Source organism: Apis laboriosa, unplaced genomic scaffold, assembly GCF_014066325.1.
Source record: "Apis laboriosa isolate Shangri-la unplaced genomic scaffold, ASM1406632v1 scaffold47_cov149, whole genome shotgun sequence".
Lineage (NCBI taxonomy): Eukaryota > Metazoa > Arthropoda > Insecta > Hymenoptera > Apidae > Apis > Apis laboriosa.
Window position 1 is genome coordinate 96,135 of NW_025223437.1, and position 21,484 is coordinate 117,618.

Here is a 21,484-nt window from a genome sequence, read left to right on the forward strand (position 1 = left end):
ATATTGGGATCTGTCACGCAGCAAAGACAAAATTTCATTTTATCATCTTAAATCGAAGGATCTTAAATCCGATTAATTCGAAATTTCTTCGTCCAAATTTTAAAATAGAAAATTTTCGACTTTGACGATTTTTTGGAAACGAAAGAATTAAGAGACTCTAAACCATAATAATATACTTTAACATACTATAACATTAAAAATAATTCACGAAGGATGAAAATTTAGCCTACATATATACCCTCCAACTCGTATATATTCCACGATCCCGTATTTTTATATGGAAAGGTAAAAATAAATCCCAGGTATGTAAAATGTAGCCGACGAATTCCATTCCGACTCTCTCGAAGGGTATTTGTACCGATATCGCGGTGAGGATCCGAGAATCCGAAGATTTCGAAAAGCGGCGGTGTTCGAGGGAAATGGGACGGATTCTCGTATAGGAAGAGGGAAGAGGATCGAAAGATTCGAGTGGGTTGTAAGAATTCTGGTTGGTTGGTCTGGTAGACCAAGGTATCAAAAGTATCCCTGGATTCTTGATGATCCAGGAGATTTCCAGATTCCGAGAGAGAGAGAGAGAGGATACATGGATCCCAACAGTCGGTTAATCCTGGATATCTTTGCATTTTGAGAGAATCCGTGGCGATCGATATTCAACCGTATATACACGTATATTCAGGTTGGCCCGGATTTTACGCATCGATGACGAATCAAGAGATACAGCGAGAGATTTACTTTGTTCTGCGTTTCAAAGTAATTTCCAATCTCTTTTAATTTTTCGAATTAATTCTCAATATTAAGTAAGTTAAAAGTAAATTTTTCTGATTAAACGTGATGATACATCTCGTTTCAAAATCGGAGGAAAAATTGAAGAAACGTTGAATCGATTTGTGGATCGCTTTGATCGTGCTCATTTTGTGATAAGAGTTAATCCCTCTTTTCAATATGCGTGAACGTAGAGAGAGGATATCACGTACGTGTGACAGCAAATGTGTCGAGAAAGAGATATTTTAATCGATAATTGGAAGGAGGAGAAGAAGTGGTTGAAGCGTTAAAATCTTACGAATCTCGCAGAATCTTACGAAGATTCAAAAAAATTAAATTCGCAATCTTTTATACCTCCCAAAGATTGAACATACGTTTCTTCTTATTTCTTTAAATATAAGATTAAAATCTTGATATAATTGCCCGTTGATCCAGAACATATAAATCAAGAGCACAATGAAGAACAAATCGAGAAAACCTTTGATCTTGCGATTTATTTAACTCTTGGAAAATGTATCTCGATGTATATCGAGGAATACGGGCGGAATCGATAAGAAATTTCGCGTATAAAAGCCTCGAGTGACGCTGCGATCGTTTCCGTTTTCGTCATTTTGTGTTTTCCGTGGCTGAAAAATTTCTCCTCCGAGCGATTTCCCTTTTCCCTTCTTCGTTTCTATCCATCGTTTCGACTTTTCGCTTTTATCTTTATCGATTTATAATAATCGAAACGATTTTTCGACAAATCATACGCGAAAATTCGATCGCGAATTTTATAGGAATAAAGTGAAAGAATTGGAATGCGTGGAAACTCTTTTTTGGAAACTCTTTAAAAGAAAAACATGGTGCTCGCGAGACGATTAATTGCCTTGTAGACCTGACTAGGGCACCTTTAATTACGTGACGTGAAGCTCAAAGGAAGCTTGTTCGGAAGCTTTTCTTTCTAGAGAGAGAAAGAGAGAAAGAGAGAGAGATGTGCGTACAATGCTCTTCAAACGAAAGCACGATATTCGCGACGAAACGAGGAGCGCTCCTTCACAAGAAATTTCGCGTTTCGGGGGACTCTATATATGGATACTTTTTCATTTTCTTTCTGGTGTAGTTTCAGGATAAAGATAAGGATATCATCAGTTTATATTTGATGCAACGAATTTTGTAAGAAAAATTATTCTCTTCTTGTTCCCAATATTTTTGACGTAAAAATTCAGTTTCGCGTTAAAGTAAGAAAAAGAATATTCGATCTTGAGGGAATAATTGGAGGGAAAAATGAGGAGAACAATATTTATTCGAATTTCAATATCATCCCAGCTGCGAAAATTGAGAGTTAAAATAAACTAAAATGTGAACTTACGTACCCTTGCACCTAAACTAATTAATTCAACAGAAACATCTAACGAAATGGCTTTTCCACGGTTAATCGAAATCCAAGCCGAGTATCCATCCGATCAAACACGAGAGTTCCGTTTAAATCCCACAGAGCCGGTCTATCGGGAGTTACAAACCGCATTAAATACGGAAGCGATGTAATATTTAACGTTTTGCTCATAAACGTTGCAAGAAACCCTTTAATCGATGTAACCACGTCGCACGGAAACGTTATTAATTTTCGGGTCACACCCACGGGACCGATCGATAAACGTCCCCTGAATTATCAATCAATCCAGGTTTCTCGATGGCCAGACGGTAAACCATTCGTCCACTTGTTGGCGTCTTCTTTAAAATCGCGCGGCAAGCGCTCCATTTAAAAATGTGTTCCACGTTCCTTCGCTAGGTGGCGGTAGTTTGCAAGAACGCAGCCCGCGTATACGTGGTAACCATCCTCGTCGTTTCTGCGCCCGTTTTAAGCAAGATTTTAAAGCAAGAGACAACGACACCCGAGGGAGTCCACGATATTTATTCTTAGTTTGGAAAGGGTTTTGAAGAGGGTTAAGAGTGGAAGATTGGTGGATAATAATTAAGGAGTGGAATTTGTCTTTACCACTTCTGGTAAAAGAGAGAGAGAGAGGTAACAATGGCGGCGAAGGTAGACTCGTTATCGTGGTTGGTAACGTGGTTGGAAAACTGGATCTCGTTTGGAATTATATTTTGACCTGAAACAAAACTTGTTTCTTTGACAAAACAAGATAGAGATCATTTTATGAATATGAGAATAATTATTATAATATAAATTCTTATATTTATCGAAATTAATTGTTCGAAATTTCGTAATTTCTCGTAATTGCTCGAGATTAGAAAATTAACTGAGAGACTAATTATTTAATGTTAGATTTTTGAAATCGTCTTTAAAATATAAGTAAACCAACTGTTTCGTATCTTTCGATATATATTTCAAAAATTATTTCAAGAATCGCAAGAGTTTGACAAGAAAGTTGGGTCGTTGGTCAATCTTTCGCAACGATAAGAACGAAACCGACGTTTAACCACGCGTTTCGTTTCGCCATCCATCAAAACGAAGAACCTCGTCTTCCAAACTTGACAATTTCGTCTCAAGCGTCGAACCAACGACCCGAAACTGGAAACGACTATACTTGAACCAAGCATCCCTCTCGAAATCTTATCCATATAATTCTTCCAACGATACTCGCGAAAAGAAGATTCCTCCAATTCGACGATATCGCGCCATTACTGATTATTCTCGAACGATCAACGCTTCTCCAAAAATAATATTTTATTTTGAAATTTATGAAATTTACCACTCTTTTTTTTTTTTTTTTTTTTTAATTCATTCGGACAAATCGACACGATGCGGACGATTGATTCACGCGCATCAATTATTCCGAGACGCGTGTTTAACCGCGACGTTCAATTTGCTTTGCGGCCAGCCCATTTCCTGCCACTGAAAATGGACGATGGTGGAAACGCTTCCCTCGTTTCCAACGATTAACAATCCGTGGGGCGACGAGAGTTATTTCAGCTTTTGGATGAGTTAACCTTGACCCGTTTCACTCTCCTATCCCACTCGCTTCGTATCCTGGGAATTTTGGTGCGGGGAGGGGGGGGTGATGATGAAAGTGAATTTGTGGCGGGTTGCGATTTAATGACGATTGAGACATCATCGATTATTCGAATTGCGTGTTTTGTATACAATGAAACGACCGATGATTTATCTTTGGATTAATATATTATTCTTGAAAAATTATATTTATCCTTTCGAGGAATATCGTCGAATATTTTTTACTTTGGATAAATGTATCTCATGATAGCGCCCCATTAAATCGTGATGGCTAAGCAAAAGTAACTGAAAGCCGAGATTCTCGGACAAATGTCGCGACGTTAAAACGAAAAATGATTTCAAAGTGATTGATTTTGTACATGTATATGTATATATATATATATATATATACGTAAAATGAAATTACTTTTTTGCAAATTGCTTTTAAAATAAATGTTTCGAATTAATTGAAATTACTCGTTGTCGCTTATTTTCGATTCAAGCAAAATTTTTTCATATATATGTATATATCTCGTACGTGTTTATCTTTCATTTTAACAGGATTGCTATGCGCGCGAATTATCATTACATTAATACGATTGTTTGTTCCATTTATTGACAAAGGGAAAAATAATTTCGATATTTTCCACGATATTTAATTTGAAAAATTAATACGAAAATTATTTTACGTTTGTCCGATTTGATAAGTGTCTCGGTTTATTGATAAATCGAGGTATATTTAAATCGTGCGAAGTTATGTATTAAAATTCTGCACGTAAAACTTCTTCTTCGCAGTTCATCTTTTTCGAAAAGGATATTCCATAAAATATATACATTCTTTTCTTTTTCTTTTTCTCACGAAACAATGTCGATTTCACCTCGACGAAAGAATATTTTGCGATCGACTTCGAGTTCGTTGATCGCATCGATGATTTGGAAAAAATTTTTCTCCAGCATTATGATAATTAACCACAAGGTAAATAGCCCTTGAATGAACCGACGTAACTTTTCCCCTTCTCGGTTTAAGCGTTTTAATTCTGGAACATGCAATCTGGAATTTGCACGACCTTCATTAACCCCCTTTGAACCCATTTCCACATCCCGTGGCGCACATTAGTGCCAAAAAGTTTGCATTTTCCGCGGAACGAGCACGGACTTAACTTTCAGCTCGTCGCGCCACGCCGGTCTTTCACACCAAATATTTGTGCTTTAATATCTCTCTTCCCTCCCTCCCCATCTTTCATTCTCCTTCCTTCACGTTTCAAATAAAATACTCTGGTGGAAAAATAATTTCACGTTTGTCAAATGCGTCCATCCATTCCATTTTATCAAATATTCTCAAATATTTGTGTTAAATACCTTTTAATTTTACTTACTTGCACTGTCGCACATGCAATTTGAAAAAGATTCCCTCTCTTTGAATCCACGATGAAGAAGGAAGGAAGGAATAATTTTATTCTTGTTTTCCACGGCTGTTTATATTCGAAAGTTAGTTTCAATGACTATAGAGAGAGTGGGATCGAGAAAGGGATCGAGAACGCTTTTCGCGAGTAATTGAGAAAGTTGAGAGCGCCGTCAGATGCAACGCGACAAATTAGAAGACAAAAGAATCCGCTGGATCGTCGCTGAGAGATCTAACAAGCGCTGGATAAAAATGGATACTCCCTCTGCGTGAATAATGCAAGCGATTTAGCGACGTTCTTGTGGAATAATTCACAGATCTCGGATCTCATTAACACGCTTAACGTATACACGATCGTATCGCGCAAATTTTTTTTTTTTTTAAATAATAATTTTCTATTTTTTCTATTTTTTATTATTTTTTATTATCATCGTTTTATGAAATATCGAGTGTTTATTTTTGAATAGTTTTTTTTTTTTTTTTTTTTTTTTTTTAATTTTAAATTTCAATACCACTTGGAAAATAAAATAAGTAATTATTTCAAGGTGTTAAGTTGGGTTTACATTTCGCATGTGTATTTCGTATCGTGTAACAATAAATCCGGATTATGTCGAAACGTAGCGTTATTCGTTCTTTGAATTATTATCGTCATTTTGAATATTTATGATATTAATCCAATTTACGTAAAAGAATCGAGCAATGCTCGGAAACACTGTGCTCGAAAAATAGAGAAAATGAAATAGTAATGATTCAAAGAAAGTTGGAATTAAAATTATTAAAGTTATTTTTTTTTTTAAATTAATTGTAAAAGAATACAAGAAAATATTTAATCAACGGTTTGCTACAAATATCTTTGTCATGCGATAATCAATTTTTCAAATAAACGATTCGATTATTGCGTTCTGTTAATAAAATATATATTAATTCAAGGTGATGGAATGAGATCAAATAAATTAAATTTGAAGAAAATAACATCGGTTTGAAAATTGGCGAAAATTTTCTATTTAAATTTTCTATTTGATTGTGGAACAAAAAGAATTATATGCATCAAGGTTAATTTTTCATTCCAAAGATCCTTTCATTAATTAAGTTTTTCTTTTCTAAATATTTTTCTATTATATTTCTATTATTCACGCATTCATTCATTGCGCCATAATTAGATACAATTTATAAATAAATATAATTTATTTACTCTTTATTTAATAAATAAAAAAAGGACAAATAAATTGAATTAATTTAGCACCATAGACATTCGTTCCCTTATATTTCATTACACGTTGCATTCCATTATTATTCTCACATTAAAATTATTCCGTTTCATGCGTTAATGAGACGAAATATTCTTGTCAAAGAACGAATGCAATTACGACGAGTAAATATAATAATATAATTGATTGCCATTGTTTGAAACATACATACGAATAAAAGTAACAAAAATTATAACTTGACCAATAATTATATATTTATCGTTACACAATATTCGTATATTTTCATCCACATTCCAATTGATTCTTCTAAAATCCAAATAGAAACTTAATAAGAAATAAACTGTTAGCTTATTTACACCTCTAATCACGTTTTACAATTTTGAAATGTAATAAAAGTTTCGAAAAAAAAAAAATCAAAGTGAACGATAATAGAGGATATCTCTTTCACACACACATACATATTTTTCCTCGTTTAAAAGTTTACATCGTTGCAAAGGGTATATATATCGTTTAAAACGCCTCCAAAGGGGGATAATTCAGCCGTGGTGGTTTCCCACGCGAGAATCGTATTAAGACGTAAAAACCTTCTTCCATCTTCCTTTCGCTTTCTTACCTTTTCAATTTATTAAATTCACTTAAAGCGCGACGGCCACGATTTTCATAGCTTAATGGGGCGAAAGAGGAAGGTGACGCGAGCAAGACGCATCGTTTTAGCCGGATGTTATCGCTATAGGCGATACTTTAAGTGTCGCCCTCTGTATACACGGGGTGTTGGAAAAAAAGAAACCGCGTTTGGAAACATTATAATTCCGAAGGACTCGGTCGAGCATCGGGGAGGAGAGAGTAAGTAAGCTTTTCGAGCTTTTTGAGTAAGTAAGCCAAGATTTTCGACGTTTCAATGGCGTTTAATTACAGAGAGAAATATTTTTCTCTCTACTTTGAAAAGGGAAAAAAAGAAGAGGAAGAGAAAAATCGAGCAATTCGAAGAGGGGAAGAGATTCAAGAATACTTTCCGTAATTCCTATTAATTTAATACAATTATAACGAATTCTCTTACTACTTCATGTATTTTATGCATTTTACCGTGTGAAAGCTAATTAGCGTTATTTGTTTCGCAGCGAGTAAGATTTTTCTATCTCTATAAAGATTTTTCTAATTACTTTTATTCATTTTATCGCGTGAAAAAAAAAAAAATAGATGAAAGATTTCTCAGTCGAGATACATCTAGTTACTTCGTTCGTTGCATCGCGCCATCTTAAAAAATGGCGTCCCTTAAAAATTAATTTTTCCTTCCAAGTTATTCTATTATTATTAATAATAATTCAGGTAATTCGCAAAAAATATCTTTTTTATTTAAAATTATATCTTTGTTCATTTCTCTTCCTGTTATTTATCTTTGAACACGTTAATTGTGGTGTTTCTCCAACACCACCCTGTACATGGGAATGGAATACTCGAGTCGTTGTCCCAATGGCGCCTGGCTGCCGTCCAGGCTGTACGCGTAATATGATTTGCGTAGGTTAACTACACCTTTTTCGTTTCTTCTTGATGGCCAAATATGGCGTTCCGTGTGGAATTAAATTTTCATTCGTGGCGTGTATAAGAATGGGACGTGATATACATCGTTCTTATATACAACGATGTTGCAGGAAACAATAGACGTTTTATGGAAATGGAAATTCGATATGCAGAGCGACTATGAATCGATTAAATTAAATTTTTATTTCGGATATACATCCTATAATATTTGTAAATAATTTACGATTAAACGATTATTCAATTTTAAATTGAAAGATTGTATCGAATTACAAATATAAATGTTTCAATTTAAAAAAATTTAAATGTTTTTTTCATTATTATTATTTAAATAAATTAAAAAATTAATAAATTTATTTATTTATTTATTTTTTCGAAGAGTTTTATTTTCAATGTAAGAAATTTTTGTTATTAAAATTAATGATGAAATTAATATAATAATAATAATAATAATAAATAAATTTATATTTATTTTTGAATATAAATAAAAATAAATCTGAATTTTTAATTATATTTGAAAATAAGTTAATATTTATAAAATTAATAAATTTTCATGATAATTTCGAAATAATTTTATTAAAGGAACAGAAGAGTGGAGAGGAAGAAAAATCTATTTCATTTAAGCGAATATTACGAAAAATTTCTCTCCCCATTTACACCCTTGATTTTTCAGCAATATTTGAATATCGTGTTAAACGATATTCGCGACATAAATAACGCGTTGAATAAATTTTTAATAACACAAAGTGCAGCAGCTTGTTCGAGGATCGAGAGCGAAACTTTTTGCAATTATAGAGAAACGAGAAACGAGTTATTATTATTTCTTTTCCAGTCTATTAACCCGTATCTCGTTGTCTGCATTAAGTATCGTCAAGTTTTCTTTCTTTTTTTTTTTTTTTTTTTTTTTTTTTTTTTCCGTAGTCTTTCCAATCCAGCACAACTTTCTTATCTCAATTATTCTTTCAGTGAATAATCCTCAAAAGAAAAGAGGCGTGGCTTCTTTAAAACTTTATACTTATAAAGAAAAGTTTCTCGTTACTCGAGCTCAAATTAAACAAATGATTGCAAATAAAAAAAAAAAAAAGCTTCCCTCCCACCAGCGAGGGATTATTATTATCTCAACGCGCGTTGAAAAAGTTGAAAAACAACAATTTGATTGCAGAAAATTAGGTAACCAAAATTTTTATTTTATTAATCCCCCCTTTTAATTAACGACCCCCTTTAATCTTAAAACTTCGCGATGTCTCCCAATTTTTTCCGAAACGTGACAGAAAATTTCTCTCTCTCTCTCTCTCTCTCTCTCTCTCTCTCTCTCTCTCTCTCTCTCTCTCTCTCTCTCTCTCGCTCTCGAAGCGCGGTAAACACGCGCATTTTCATTTTTCAACAGAAAAAAACACGAAATATCTCGTTCGAGTCGAGGGATCGTAAACAAAGGAGGCTGAGTCGAGTTTTTTTCGAAAAATACGATAACTCGGCCTTATCGTAACCCCCTTCATTCCCTTCCAATCTGAAAAATTTAAAGCTTGAACTCGTAATGTTTCAACCTGTCGCCAGGATAATTCGCGAGCAAACGTTAACCGCGATTAAATTGCGGTTCGAAAACCTGCGTGCGTCTGTGCGTGCGTGCGTGGTCGCATCGTTTCCAGGGAATAAACGGACACGCGAAATATTATTTATTAAAAAAAAAAAAAAAAGAAAAAAAATATACGAACGATTTCGGTTTTTAATTAAACGGTGTTTGTTTCAGCCCAACGACGAATATTTGCCTGTTGACAGATTATTTTCGACGAACGATATTTTTCGTCCCGATTACGTTACATTGCGGGTTTTATTAACTATCCTATTTTTTCGACGCTCTCTTTGTACGTTCATTTCAAGAATTTAAATAATTTCGTTTTCGAACGAGAGAATATTATTTCATTCGAGTAATGTTTTTTTTTCTTTTTTCTTTTCTTTAAGAAGTTGGAAGAATTTCTTTGAATCTCTCTCTCTCTCTCTCTTTTTTTTCGTTCGTGGCACAGATGCAAAAAGGTGTATGCGAAAAAAAAAAAAAAGAAAAGAAGGTTCGATCCGGTTTTTCGAAAACCAGAGAGGTATACGAGATCCTCGAGACATCCTCGAGACGTGAGAGGAATCATGCATTGACCTTTCGTTCCTGCCATCCCCTATTTCATCCCCTAAATCCCACATCAGACCGCGGATGAAGCTTATCTACGCTCTTTTTTCTTCTTTCCTCATCGGGAAAGAAGGAGTTGCACGCGAGGCGAGAGAGGTGTTCATAAATCAGTCGATTACTTGGCTGTGTTTGAAAGCTTCTTGGAAAGAGAGAAGAAAAAAAAAAAAAGGAAAAAGAAAAAGAAGAAGAAGAAAAAAAAGAACGACGAACCGTGAATCCGTTTAAAGGAGAGAAGGGGAAAAAAAGCTGCGTCGACGGAGATTTATGAAGGCATATTCGTCTCGCGTCGACAAGATTTTCGCGCATAATTCTCCGCCTATGAATGAATATATTACGGAGAAAATATTAATAAAATAATTCCCCGTTGAAACGTCCGTCCGTGTACAACAAAACTTGCAAGATTTATAGCTTTATATTTGTGAGAATAAATTCGATTCGAACGAATTATTCGAGCCGATAAATCGTCTTGTCCATTGAAAATTATAAAATGAAATATTTATTTTGATTATTATTCGCCTGTTTCGCGCATATATTGTCGAAGAAACTTCAACACGCGCGATATTTATGAAAACAAATTGTATTCAACTAATTGAACGATAGAATTGAATTCTTTTCCACTGTGAGAAGAAAATAACAAAACATTCCTTTATATGAAGTAATCTCGGATGAAGTGTAATTAAAAAGAGGTTTCAGAATTCCACGATATATAGTTATATACCTGTGTATCTCCTCGCGTGATTTATATTCTGTCGTACATGTCGATAACATCTTATCTTATCTCTCACATTTTGTTATTCACAATTTGAACAATTTTTAATTTTCAATTTTTCAATTTTAATTTTCAATTTTTCAATTTTAATTTTCAATTTTTCAATTTTAACATAGAAATTTCGTTGAAATCGGAAATCATTCCGATATTTCATCTTCCCTCTGTAATTTACAACAATTTTCTGTAAAAGGTTTCTCTCGAGAAAAGAATCGAACGACGTCAATACGTATTTCTCTGGTAACACGTGTAAGGAGAGAATCCTCTTAAAGGTGAGAATTCTCCGTTAAAATAGGGGAAGAATTTTCCAACCTTGCTTTCGATTAGCATTTATTCACGATTAATTTTCTAAATTACTCGAATATTTTAAATATTCGAACGAACAATTAGCAAAAAGATTAAAGTCTTTTTACAAATTTGTCGAAAATATTGTTTCAAATCGAATACGTTTATTTTCCCAACTTTGGAACTCGCTCGATGTGTAAAATCCAAAATTTCCAAAGAAACGAGCAATTCCTTCGACCGGGCAAAGAATTAATTATTCAACCCATTCAATTATTCAATCATTCCGATTCCCAAATCCGCATAATTAACCGAACAATCTGCAAACTGGCCAACCGCCAATAGAACGCCTCCAGCGTTTCTTTCTTCTTCCTCTTCTTATTCTCCATTCTTTCCTTTTTTTTCCAATTACGAGGAAGAGAAAAGAAAGTTGAAAAAGTTAGTCAATCGGAAAAGTTCGTTTTTTTTTTTTTTCCTTTTACTCGACCAAATACTTCGCAAATACATTCCTCCAAAACGATTCACAGGTGTTCCTCGTGAGAAAGGTTACTCACGACACTGTTCAGAATTCTTCAAAAATCTGCCAAAAGATATTCAGATTTATCGTCGTATGCGGATCTATAATTCATTTGGATAGATCTATAATTCGATCTCGTCTGGAAATTCTTTTCTTATGTGTTTCGAATTAAAAGAGAAAGAAAGGAATAAAATATAGAATACATTTTCGAAGAGTCGACAAGTAAGAGAAAAAAGAAAATGGTTAATGGTTGAGAAAAAAAAAAAAAAGAATGTTTTTTAATTTAAACAAAACGTAAAACCTGTTCGCCCCCTCGTCTGACAGACGACCTGAAGTTTAATTGAGAATTAAATTTACATACGGTCTTGGTGGACTTTTCGAGGTCGTGGATGGAAAGATTATATCTCTCCGCTTTCTCGTTCCTTCGTTTATTCTTCGTCTACCTGGGAAGGGAGGGAAATGTACTTACAGGATTGGATTAAAAGATGAAACAATATTCGAGGAATAATTTTTTATCTCGCCGGATGAATTTTACCTTTTTTTTTCTTTTCACTCCCCACCCCCTTTCTCTTAATCTCCCCCTCCGTCCACACCGTTAAAATCCGTTCCACACCATAATCCGATCTAATGAATAGATTTAATTGAACCTTCTCTTCTAGAAGAATTCTTAATTCGTTTCATCGGTTCGGGCTCTGTTTCTCGTCTCGTTAGCCTCGAACTATCGATAAGACAAAAAAGAGGATGGCTTCGAATTCGTAAAGGCAAATTCGACCTTAATTCGTCGCTCGAGAAATACTTGGCACGCATTCGATTATCAAATATCTCAACTCCTCGCCAAGAAGAACATCTTGTGGATAAGAAATTTTCTATTTTAAACTCTCCAATTTATTTACAATTATGATGAGAAAGTTGCTCCCCTAGATTCTAAAATTAGAAAATTGATTTCTTCGAAGCGTATTGTATTTATACGAGATACAACTTCCTACGATTCTCATTGTGGACTACGATCCATCAACGAGATGTTCCAACGAGATGTATTAACACTATGCCACGCGCAGATATTAATTTAATAATTATTGCACGCGAATGACTCGATAACTCGACGTATCGAATCGTTATGAACGTTGCTTTAATTTCTGTGCGCATCGAGGGATAAGGAAAGCGGTTGGTTTAACGGATGTTAAAAATGGCGACTTACCGGTCGGGCTCGGCGTGAGCGATTTCATCGCCACCTTCACGTGGATGTCGTACCGCTCGAAAAGTCTCAATTTCCGCCCCTTGCTTTTCTGCAACGTGTGGATAGCCGAGGTCACCGCTTTCGTGTACTCCCTCACCTCGAAGGACTTGTGAGGAACCATCATGCCCACCTGTTACACGCAACAGTTCGAATTAGCGCGGCAAACGGGATCGAAATTTCTTCGACGAATCGTACTCTACCCGCGTTGTTGTATTCAATGTTGTTTTCAATGTATCGTTAAAGGCTCGAACGAATAGAGCTCGAATAATTTATTATCCGAAATTATTATTACGCATACATTCGAGCATTTTTCAATAGCGAGTAAATGGAATTTTTTAATTGAATTCGAGTAATTCAAGAAATTGTATTGAAATTGTCGAATAATTTTTTTAAAATAAGGGGAAAAAAAAGAAATAGGAACGCGAGTTTATGTAATTAATATTTTCGAAAATTCGAGTAATTCAAGAAATTAAATTGAAATTGTCGAATAATTTTTTTAAAATAAGAGAAAAAGATACTGGAAGTAAAACGTAAATTTATGTAATTAATATTTTCGAAAATTCGAGTAATTCAAGAAATTGTATTAGATTGAAATTGTCGAATAATTTTTATAAAATAAGAGAAAAAGATATGGGAAGTTTATGTAATTAATATTTTCGAAAATTCGAGTAATTCAAGAAATTGTATTAAATTGAAATTGTCGAATAATTTTTATAAAATAAGAGAAAAAGATATGGGAAGTTTATATAATTAATATTTTCAAAAATTCGAGTAATTCAAGAAATTAAATTGAAATTATTGAATAATTTTTATAAAATAAGAGAAAAAGATACTGGAAGTAAAACATAAATTTATGTAATTAATATTTTCGAAAATTCAAGTAATTCAAGAAATTATATTTGAAATTGTCGAATAATTTTTATAAAATAAGAGAAAAAGATACTGGAAGTAAAACATAAATTTATGTAATTAATATTTTCGAAAATTCGAGTAATTCAAGAAATTGTATTAAATTGAAATTGTCGAATAATTTTTATAAAATAAGAGAAAAAGATACGGAAAGTAAAACGTGAGTTTATGTAATTAATAATTTCGAAAATTAATGATTCAATGGTATTAGTTAACGTAATATATACTTCCATGAATTAGATAGGATTTTGATTCGATGAAAAAGTACGAATCATTAATTAACGATATATAATAATAGAATTAATTAATTAATAATTTCGTATCTATTAAAATTTATTACTAAGTGACGATTATTAATTGATTAAAACAATCTCGATAATCAATTTCTTTCAATAACGGGCATTGATTGATTAATTATCGATCAAACGTTTTAATCTAAACATTAAAGAGATTTAAAATATATACAAACTATATTTTTTTGAATCTTCAAGATCAAAATATAAATCAAACAACAGAAGAATACGAAAGAATAAATTCATAGAACGAAAAATTTACTTTGTTGAAATTTTGATTATTATATAAAATATTTCGACTAATAAAATTAGCAGCAACGTTTCTTTGCCTTTTCCTCGCCAGTTACTCAAAGACTAGGGACGCAGGCGAAGGTATTACGCATTGAAACGGACGAAAAAGTGCATCCAGAGTGTTCACTTTGTTACGACCAGAGAATGGATCAGCTAGCACCTGTTGCGCTGAATCGATCGTGCCGGATGAATGGTATACACGTAGGCAGAGAACGGACAGTGTAAGTTAACGTTACTGCCTCCTCCATTCCTTTCGACACGCTTGACAGCTGATTAGCGGAACACCAACGTGGAGAACGATCAAGAATTTTATTAATTTTGAGTTGAGGTTATATGCAAGAGTGTGAGACTCGTATCTTTGTATTTGCGTGTTGTGGATTGGGCGCGATCGTTCGGAGACCAAGTGACGGGGAAAATTGAATAGTTGAGGTTACGAATAAAGTTGCTTCGATAATTTATCAAGATAATAATAATAAAATAATGCAAGTCTTGTATTGAAAGATATATCAATTATAATAGCTACGAATATTTCTTTAATAAGTAATTACTTGAAATGAAACTTTACTCGAAATTTTTAATATTTTTTTAAACGAGTTAATGCCCAATTCTGGACACTAAATATCGCTTATTTAACGTGGAGAGCACAATCGAGAATTTTATTAATTTTGTGTTCGGTTTTATTATCGTCTTGAAGATAACCAATCACTGGTCAAGTGACGGGGAAAATTGAATATTTGAGGTTACGAATAAAGTTGCTTCGATAATTTATCAAGATAATAATAATAAAATAATGCAAGTCTTGTATTGAAAAATATATCAATTATAATAGCTACGAATATTTCTTTAATAAGTAATTACTTGAAATGAAACTTTACTCGAAATTTTTAATATTTTTTCAACGAGTTAATGCCCAATTCTGGACACTAAATATCGCTTATTTAACAATCGAGAATTTTATTAATTTTGTGTTCGGTTTTATTATCGTTTTGAAGATAGCCAATCACTTTTGGAAAAGGAACGCTCTGTTCAAGACACAGAGTTAATGAGAAGAAAAAAGTGTCTACTTTTCGACAGTGAATTTATTATTATTCAAATTGAAGATAAAAAGAAGCAACGAACAATTTCTTAAATGTTGGAAAGATTGGATCGAAATGATGGGACACGCTGTGCAATTAAAGCACATATTTCGTGAAAGAGTTTGTGGTTTTTGCACAGAGAAGAAAAGAGAAAATGCGTTTCTCGTCTTGAAATATGTATGGTTAATTAGAAATATAAATCATCCCGCCATTAACAATTAGACGCGACCCAGTTTTCCATGGAACGTGTCGCCATAATTGCCACCGTTTTCGCGGTAGTTTAAGCTAATGCGTTAAAAATTGGACACTCCTTTCCCGTTTTCCTTCATCCGTTTCCTCTATTCATTTTTTTTTTTTTTTTTTACCATCCATGTTCGTTCTCTCGCTGTTATATTTCATTCTTTCTTTCCTCCTTCTCTCTTTTTTCTTTTTCTCTCTTTTTCGACAACTTGCTTTTTCCTTTCGTTTTCGCGGCGCTCTTCCTTCTCGCGTCATTTCTCATCCTTCAATTTTCGTCCCTTTCTCACGCTTTTATTGTCCTCGCTCATCCCTTTTTCTCCCTCGTATTTTTTTTCCTTCACTCGTGCCACGAATTTTTTCATTTTCCTTTCTTATTATCCTGCTTTTTTTTATCTTTCTCGCACCGCACGATTTCTTTTCTTCTACCTCTCTCTCTCTCTCTCTAATTTCACTTGGCGTTTCTCTTTTTTAATTCAAGCCCGCTTTTCATTTGTTTCTGTAGCGACGCTTTTCGCTATTTTCTCCAAAAATATTAATCCTCGTTCTACCAAAATTGAAAGTAATATTTTCTCGAAAATTCCTTTCTTCGTATCTAATACGCGAGACGAATCTAAGACATTCATCAAATCAAATCACTACTCTTTTTTTTCTAAAAATCCATTCTTCCACGATCCTGGTATCGAATCATTACCTACAAATGCGGAAAGAAATAAAAGAAATAACGCGCGTAAGTGTTCGAGTAATCGAAAATTCGATCTTAAAGAAAAAAAAATGTAATAAAATATTTTTCTCAGGACTAAGCCATCCATCATCGAGAAAGCGCGTTCTCCAAAAATATTCTAATCCACGTTTCTTCTATCAAAATTGAAAGTAATATTCTCAAAGAAAAGAAATTACACGCGCAAGTAATCGAAAATTCGAACCTTAAAAATAAAAATGTCTATTTTCTTCGGTGATTCATTATCACCGAACGACTTCCATTCAGAAAATGCGTTCTCCAAAAATATTCTAATCCTCGTTTCTTCTTCTATCAAAATTGAAAGTAAATGTTAATCGAAATTTCGAATCTTAAAAAAAAATGTCTATTTTTCTCAGGACTAAGCCATCCATTATCGAATCACCGAACGGCTTCCATTCAGAAAGCGCGTTCTCAAAAATATCGTAATCCCCGTTTCTTCTATCAAGAAAAGTAAAAAGTAATATTTCCTCCAAGGGAAATTCGTATCTTGCACGCGAATCTCTAAAAATCTCAAAATATTTAAAGAGTAAACTCTTCTCGCTCTCTCATATCGAGCAACAACGCCACCCTTTTCTTTTTTCTCTAAAAATCAAATATATTCTTCCACATCCTAGTATCGAACATTATCTATAAAAAAAAAGAAAAAAAAATAAAAATAAAAGAGATAACGCGAGATAAGTGTTGGAGTAATTTCGAAAATTCGAAAAAACCTAAAAAGAGAAAGAAAAAAAAAAAAAAAAAAATTCCTCCAAGGATTAAGCATCCATCCATTACCTGGAATCGGATTCCACTTTGGAGGGGGAGGGGAGGCGGGCGCGGAATGGGCTTTTACCCCGGAAACGGGCTCGATTGTTTCGCGAAAGTCGGCGAAAAAGGAACGCGGAATAGGATCCTCGGTTCGGTTCAGGGGGGAAATCGGGTGTAGCGGAATGGCGGATTGGAAACGTTTCCTCGCGAATTTGGTGGAAGGCGAGGAAGGTGTGCATTACGATGATTAAACGCGGAACAACGGGGTGATCGAGGTAGCGATAGCTGCTGCCGCGAAAATGGAGAGTAATAGCGCGACTGCGGAATAATTGCTCGGTTCAAGTTGGCTTTTCGGGTTTAAAGCGATTATCCCCGGCCCGTGGATCGCCCCGGCTGCGTGTCGAGCAAGAGGAGGTGGTGATTAACGCCAGGTGTAATATTTCACGCTTGCTGCTGATGGAATTGAAGGGGGATAAAAATCGCGCGTGGCTATCTGCGTGATTCGATTTATTCGATTCAAGCGAGCAAGTTTGACGATTTCTTGTTATTGTTATTACTCCAAAAGGAAAGAACTTGGACGATGAAAAACGAGTGTAATTTTGCGTAATTAACGCAGATTCCAACGAGCAGATTTGACGATTTTTTCTTTATTATTATTATTCGAAGATGACTTAAATGATAAAAAAAAGATATAATTCTGATTACACGATTTGACAATCTTTTATTATTGTTATTATTCGAAAATGATTTGGATGATAAAAAAAATATATAATTCTGATTACACGTAATTAACGGTGACGATTTGATTGATTCGATTCAAACGAGCAGATTTGACGATTTTTTCTTTATTATTATTATTCGAAAGTGATTTGGGAGATAAAAAAGGTGCCTGATTCTTTGCATAATTAACGATGACGATTCGATTGATTCGATTTAGGCGAGTAGATTTGACGATTTCTTCTTATTATTATTATTCGAAAATGACTTGGATGATAAAAAAAAATATAATTCTGATTACACGTAATTAACGGTGACGATTTGATTGATTCGATTCAAGCGAGCAGATTTGACGATTTCTTCTTATTATTATTATTCGAAAATGACTTGGATGATAAAAAAAAGATATAATTCTGATTACACGATTTAACAATCTTTTATTATTGTTATTATTCGAAAATGATTTGGATGATAAAAAAAATATAATTCTGATTACACGTAATTAATGGTGACGATTTGATTGATTCGATTCAAACGAGCAGATTTGACGATTTTTTCTTTATTATTATTATTCGAAAATGTGTAATTCTACGTAATTAACGGTGACGATTCGATTGATTTGATTGGTTCGATTCAAGCGAGCAGATTTGACGATTTCTTCTTATTATTATTATTCGAAAATGACTTGGATGATAAAAAAAAGATATAATTCTGATTACACGATTTAACAATCTCTTATTATTGTTATTATTCGAAAATGACTTGGATGATAAAAAAAAATATAATTCTGATTACACGTAATTAACGGTGACGATTTGATTGATTTGATTCAAACAAACAGATTTGACGATTTCTTTTTATTATTATTATTCGAAAGTGATTTGGGAGATAAAAAAGCTGCCTGATTCTTTGCATATTTAACGATGACGATTTGATTGATTCGATTTAGGCGAGTAGATTTGATGATTTTTTCTTTATTATTATTATTTTAAAAAATGTAATTAATGGTGACGATTCGATTGATTCGATTCAAGCAAGCAGATTTGACGATTTCTTCTTCTTATTGTTATTATTCGAAAATGACTTGGATGATAAAAAATCCCGCGTGTAATTCTGATTACACGTAATTAATGGTGACGATTCGATTGATTCGATTCAGATTTGACGATTTCTTCTATTATTAATATTATTAATCGAAAGTGATTTGGGAATACTTTGTGGACGATAATTCTAATTTCGATTTGGATTGGATCGTTTGAAATGAGTTTTTTGCTAAAATAAAGTATATAATAGGATACTTTATAAGAAGAAAATTTCGATCTTCGAGATTAATCTTTATCCTTTAGGAAAACATCGATCCACTTTTAAACAAAATATCCTTTTAAAAACTAATCCCTCGCTTTAAACGCGGCGGTGTTTTCTTTATAAACAAGATCATCCGATTCCAACGTATTTATATATAAAAGTGAAATCGATTTTCTTGGGAGAATGAGGAGGAGGAGGACGCCATATTCGAAAGAGCTGCGGGGGAAAATCCGTCTTTCACGTTCGTGGAAACGTTGAATTTTTTATCGTTTCGAAAAGGGACTAAAGTCGTTTGGTGACACGCGAAGCGAAGAGAAAGAAAGAAAGAGGGAGGGGGAAGGAAAAAAGGAAGGAAGGGAAGGAGGAATAGCTTTTAGTCGCGAAAGATCCGTCTTCGGATATTCGGAATTTCTAACCGTGGAATGTTGTCCTGATTACTGGTGTTCGAACTATTCGTAGGGGAAAATTATCGGGGATACCGAGAGTGAAGAACGTGCAGAAACGTGGGATGGAACGGGGTCATCTAATTTTATCGTTCCTCGTGTCGATTCGCCAGGTTAAAAACGCGTGGACGAAAGCGTGGAATTTATGTAATTTATCAAGAATAAAAGGAAGTCATTTAAAACTGAAAAACACACTTCGTATTATACAAAATAAAGAGGACAAATAATAATCGAGCAGAGTTTAAAATTGAATCGAATTGGAATTCGAAGTTTGAGAAAGAAAAAACGAAGCGAATCTTTCATCCAAAGACTTTTGAACCATGATTGAATGCTTTTATTTAACTCCTGTAAAATTGTGAGAATTATAGTTTTTCATTATGAGGATTTTTAGAAGAATGCAAACTTGAAGATATGTATTCTGCAATTATAACTCAACTTGTTAACACGTCTTTAAATATTCGAATTAATACCTTCTAAGATTCCATTTTCATTACCAAACTTTCTCCTCGCTTCAATCCCCAATACAAGATTCTTTTTCACAATTGTCTCGCGATAGAAGGATAACTATAACCATAATAATCCACATTTCTACTCATTTTTACCCCTGATAATAAATAATTTCCATAGACTTGAAAAAAAAAAGCAGAAAGCCAGGAATATTAACGACCCAATTCCCTTTGACCCCTTCCCCTCCATCCTCCCCAACTATCCCCCAAAGATCCAAGATCCGAAGGGATCGATAACACGTCCGGGTTTAACCCACCTCCTCCTTTAACCCACTTCCTCCTTTAACCCACGACCATAAAATTTAAATAAAATTTGGACTCACCTTCAAGGTGCTGTTGTACCCGTTCTTGTCGGCCGACGGTGGCGCGTAGATGAACGTCGTGGTCGAGGAGGGGGTGGTGTACGGTCTCTGCCTAGTCGAATTGGGAAATCTCGCCTCGCCGAGTTTCACGCCCGAGTGGCCACGCCCCCCGTATCCTGTAGCCTTTCCGAACGCGCTGCGATCGCTGGTCCCTATTTGGATACCGCTGCCCCCCCTCGTCACGCCGCTGGTCTGCAGGCAGTCGACCACCGACAGAAGTAACACGAGGGCGTACAGGAATCCGCACATTTTCTCCCTTCCTTTCTTTTCGTTTTCGTTTTCTTCCTTCGCCACCAGACGGGGGCTTTTCAACGGGCTCTCGAGGTTCTTCTCGCCCGCTTTGCCTCGCCTTCTGTTCACGAGGGTGGAGACAGCCTCAGCCCCGCCGCGATCTCGTCCGGGCGGACATCCCTTGCCCTCTCGCGAACCCTCATCATCGCATCATGCTCGAGATCCTGGAAGAAGAAAGGAGGAGAGGTGTGTTCGATTAATATGCAACGAGTAATAATAATGTGTTGAGATATAGAATGTCTGCTTCGTTCGTTCGTTCGTGGAGTTGAATCGAAATTGGGAGGGATGAGAGTGAAAAATTGCCGTCATAGAGACGTACTTTTGGGAAAATTTATGAAAAGAATATCGAAGTTATACTTTTTGATTGGTTTGCCGATGGTTGAGGTATAAGAAGCGTTCGAGTTTATGAATGGACTCGTGATCTGCATCTTTTCTGACTGAGTTGAACGAGTGCTATGCTTCTCCAGGAATCGCGTCTGTCACACTTGTTTCGAGTTTGGGATAAATCGGTGAAACGAGGTGTAGATGAGAGATTCGAATAAGGAACGAGAACGAGGAGAAAAGGATCAGAAAAGTTACTCTTTTATTTACGCGATGATATTTCGGGAAGTCGTATCGAAATAAACGAGAAAGCATTTTGAAGGACAAAGTTCCGCGCTTCTAATCATCGTTCACAAGAAATTGTTATGTTCGAAGTTACAGCGGTTCGAAATTTTCCTAATTTTAATTTAGAGTTTATGATTGAAAATT

At 34.5% G+C, this 21,484-nt stretch overlaps 1 protein-coding gene across 1 annotated transcript in view; it reads right to left on the reverse strand.

The window, feature by feature from the left end:
• Positions 1-20,792, reverse strand: part of LOC122716709 (glutamate receptor ionotropic, NMDA 2B-like) — a 107,917-nt gene extending 87,125 nt beyond the window's left edge. Inside the window, exons 1-2 of the mRNA XM_043940049.1 lie at positions 20,405-20,792; positions 12,777-12,945 (exon numbers count right to left, since the gene is read on the reverse strand). Coding sequence (XP_043795984.1) covers positions 12,777-12,945; positions 20,405-20,692 — 457 coding nt within the window. The 5' untranslated portion in view covers positions 20,693-20,792. The remainder of the gene's footprint in view (positions 1-12,776; positions 12,946-20,404) is intronic.
• Between the last annotated feature and the right edge of the window lie 692 nt (positions 20,793-21,484).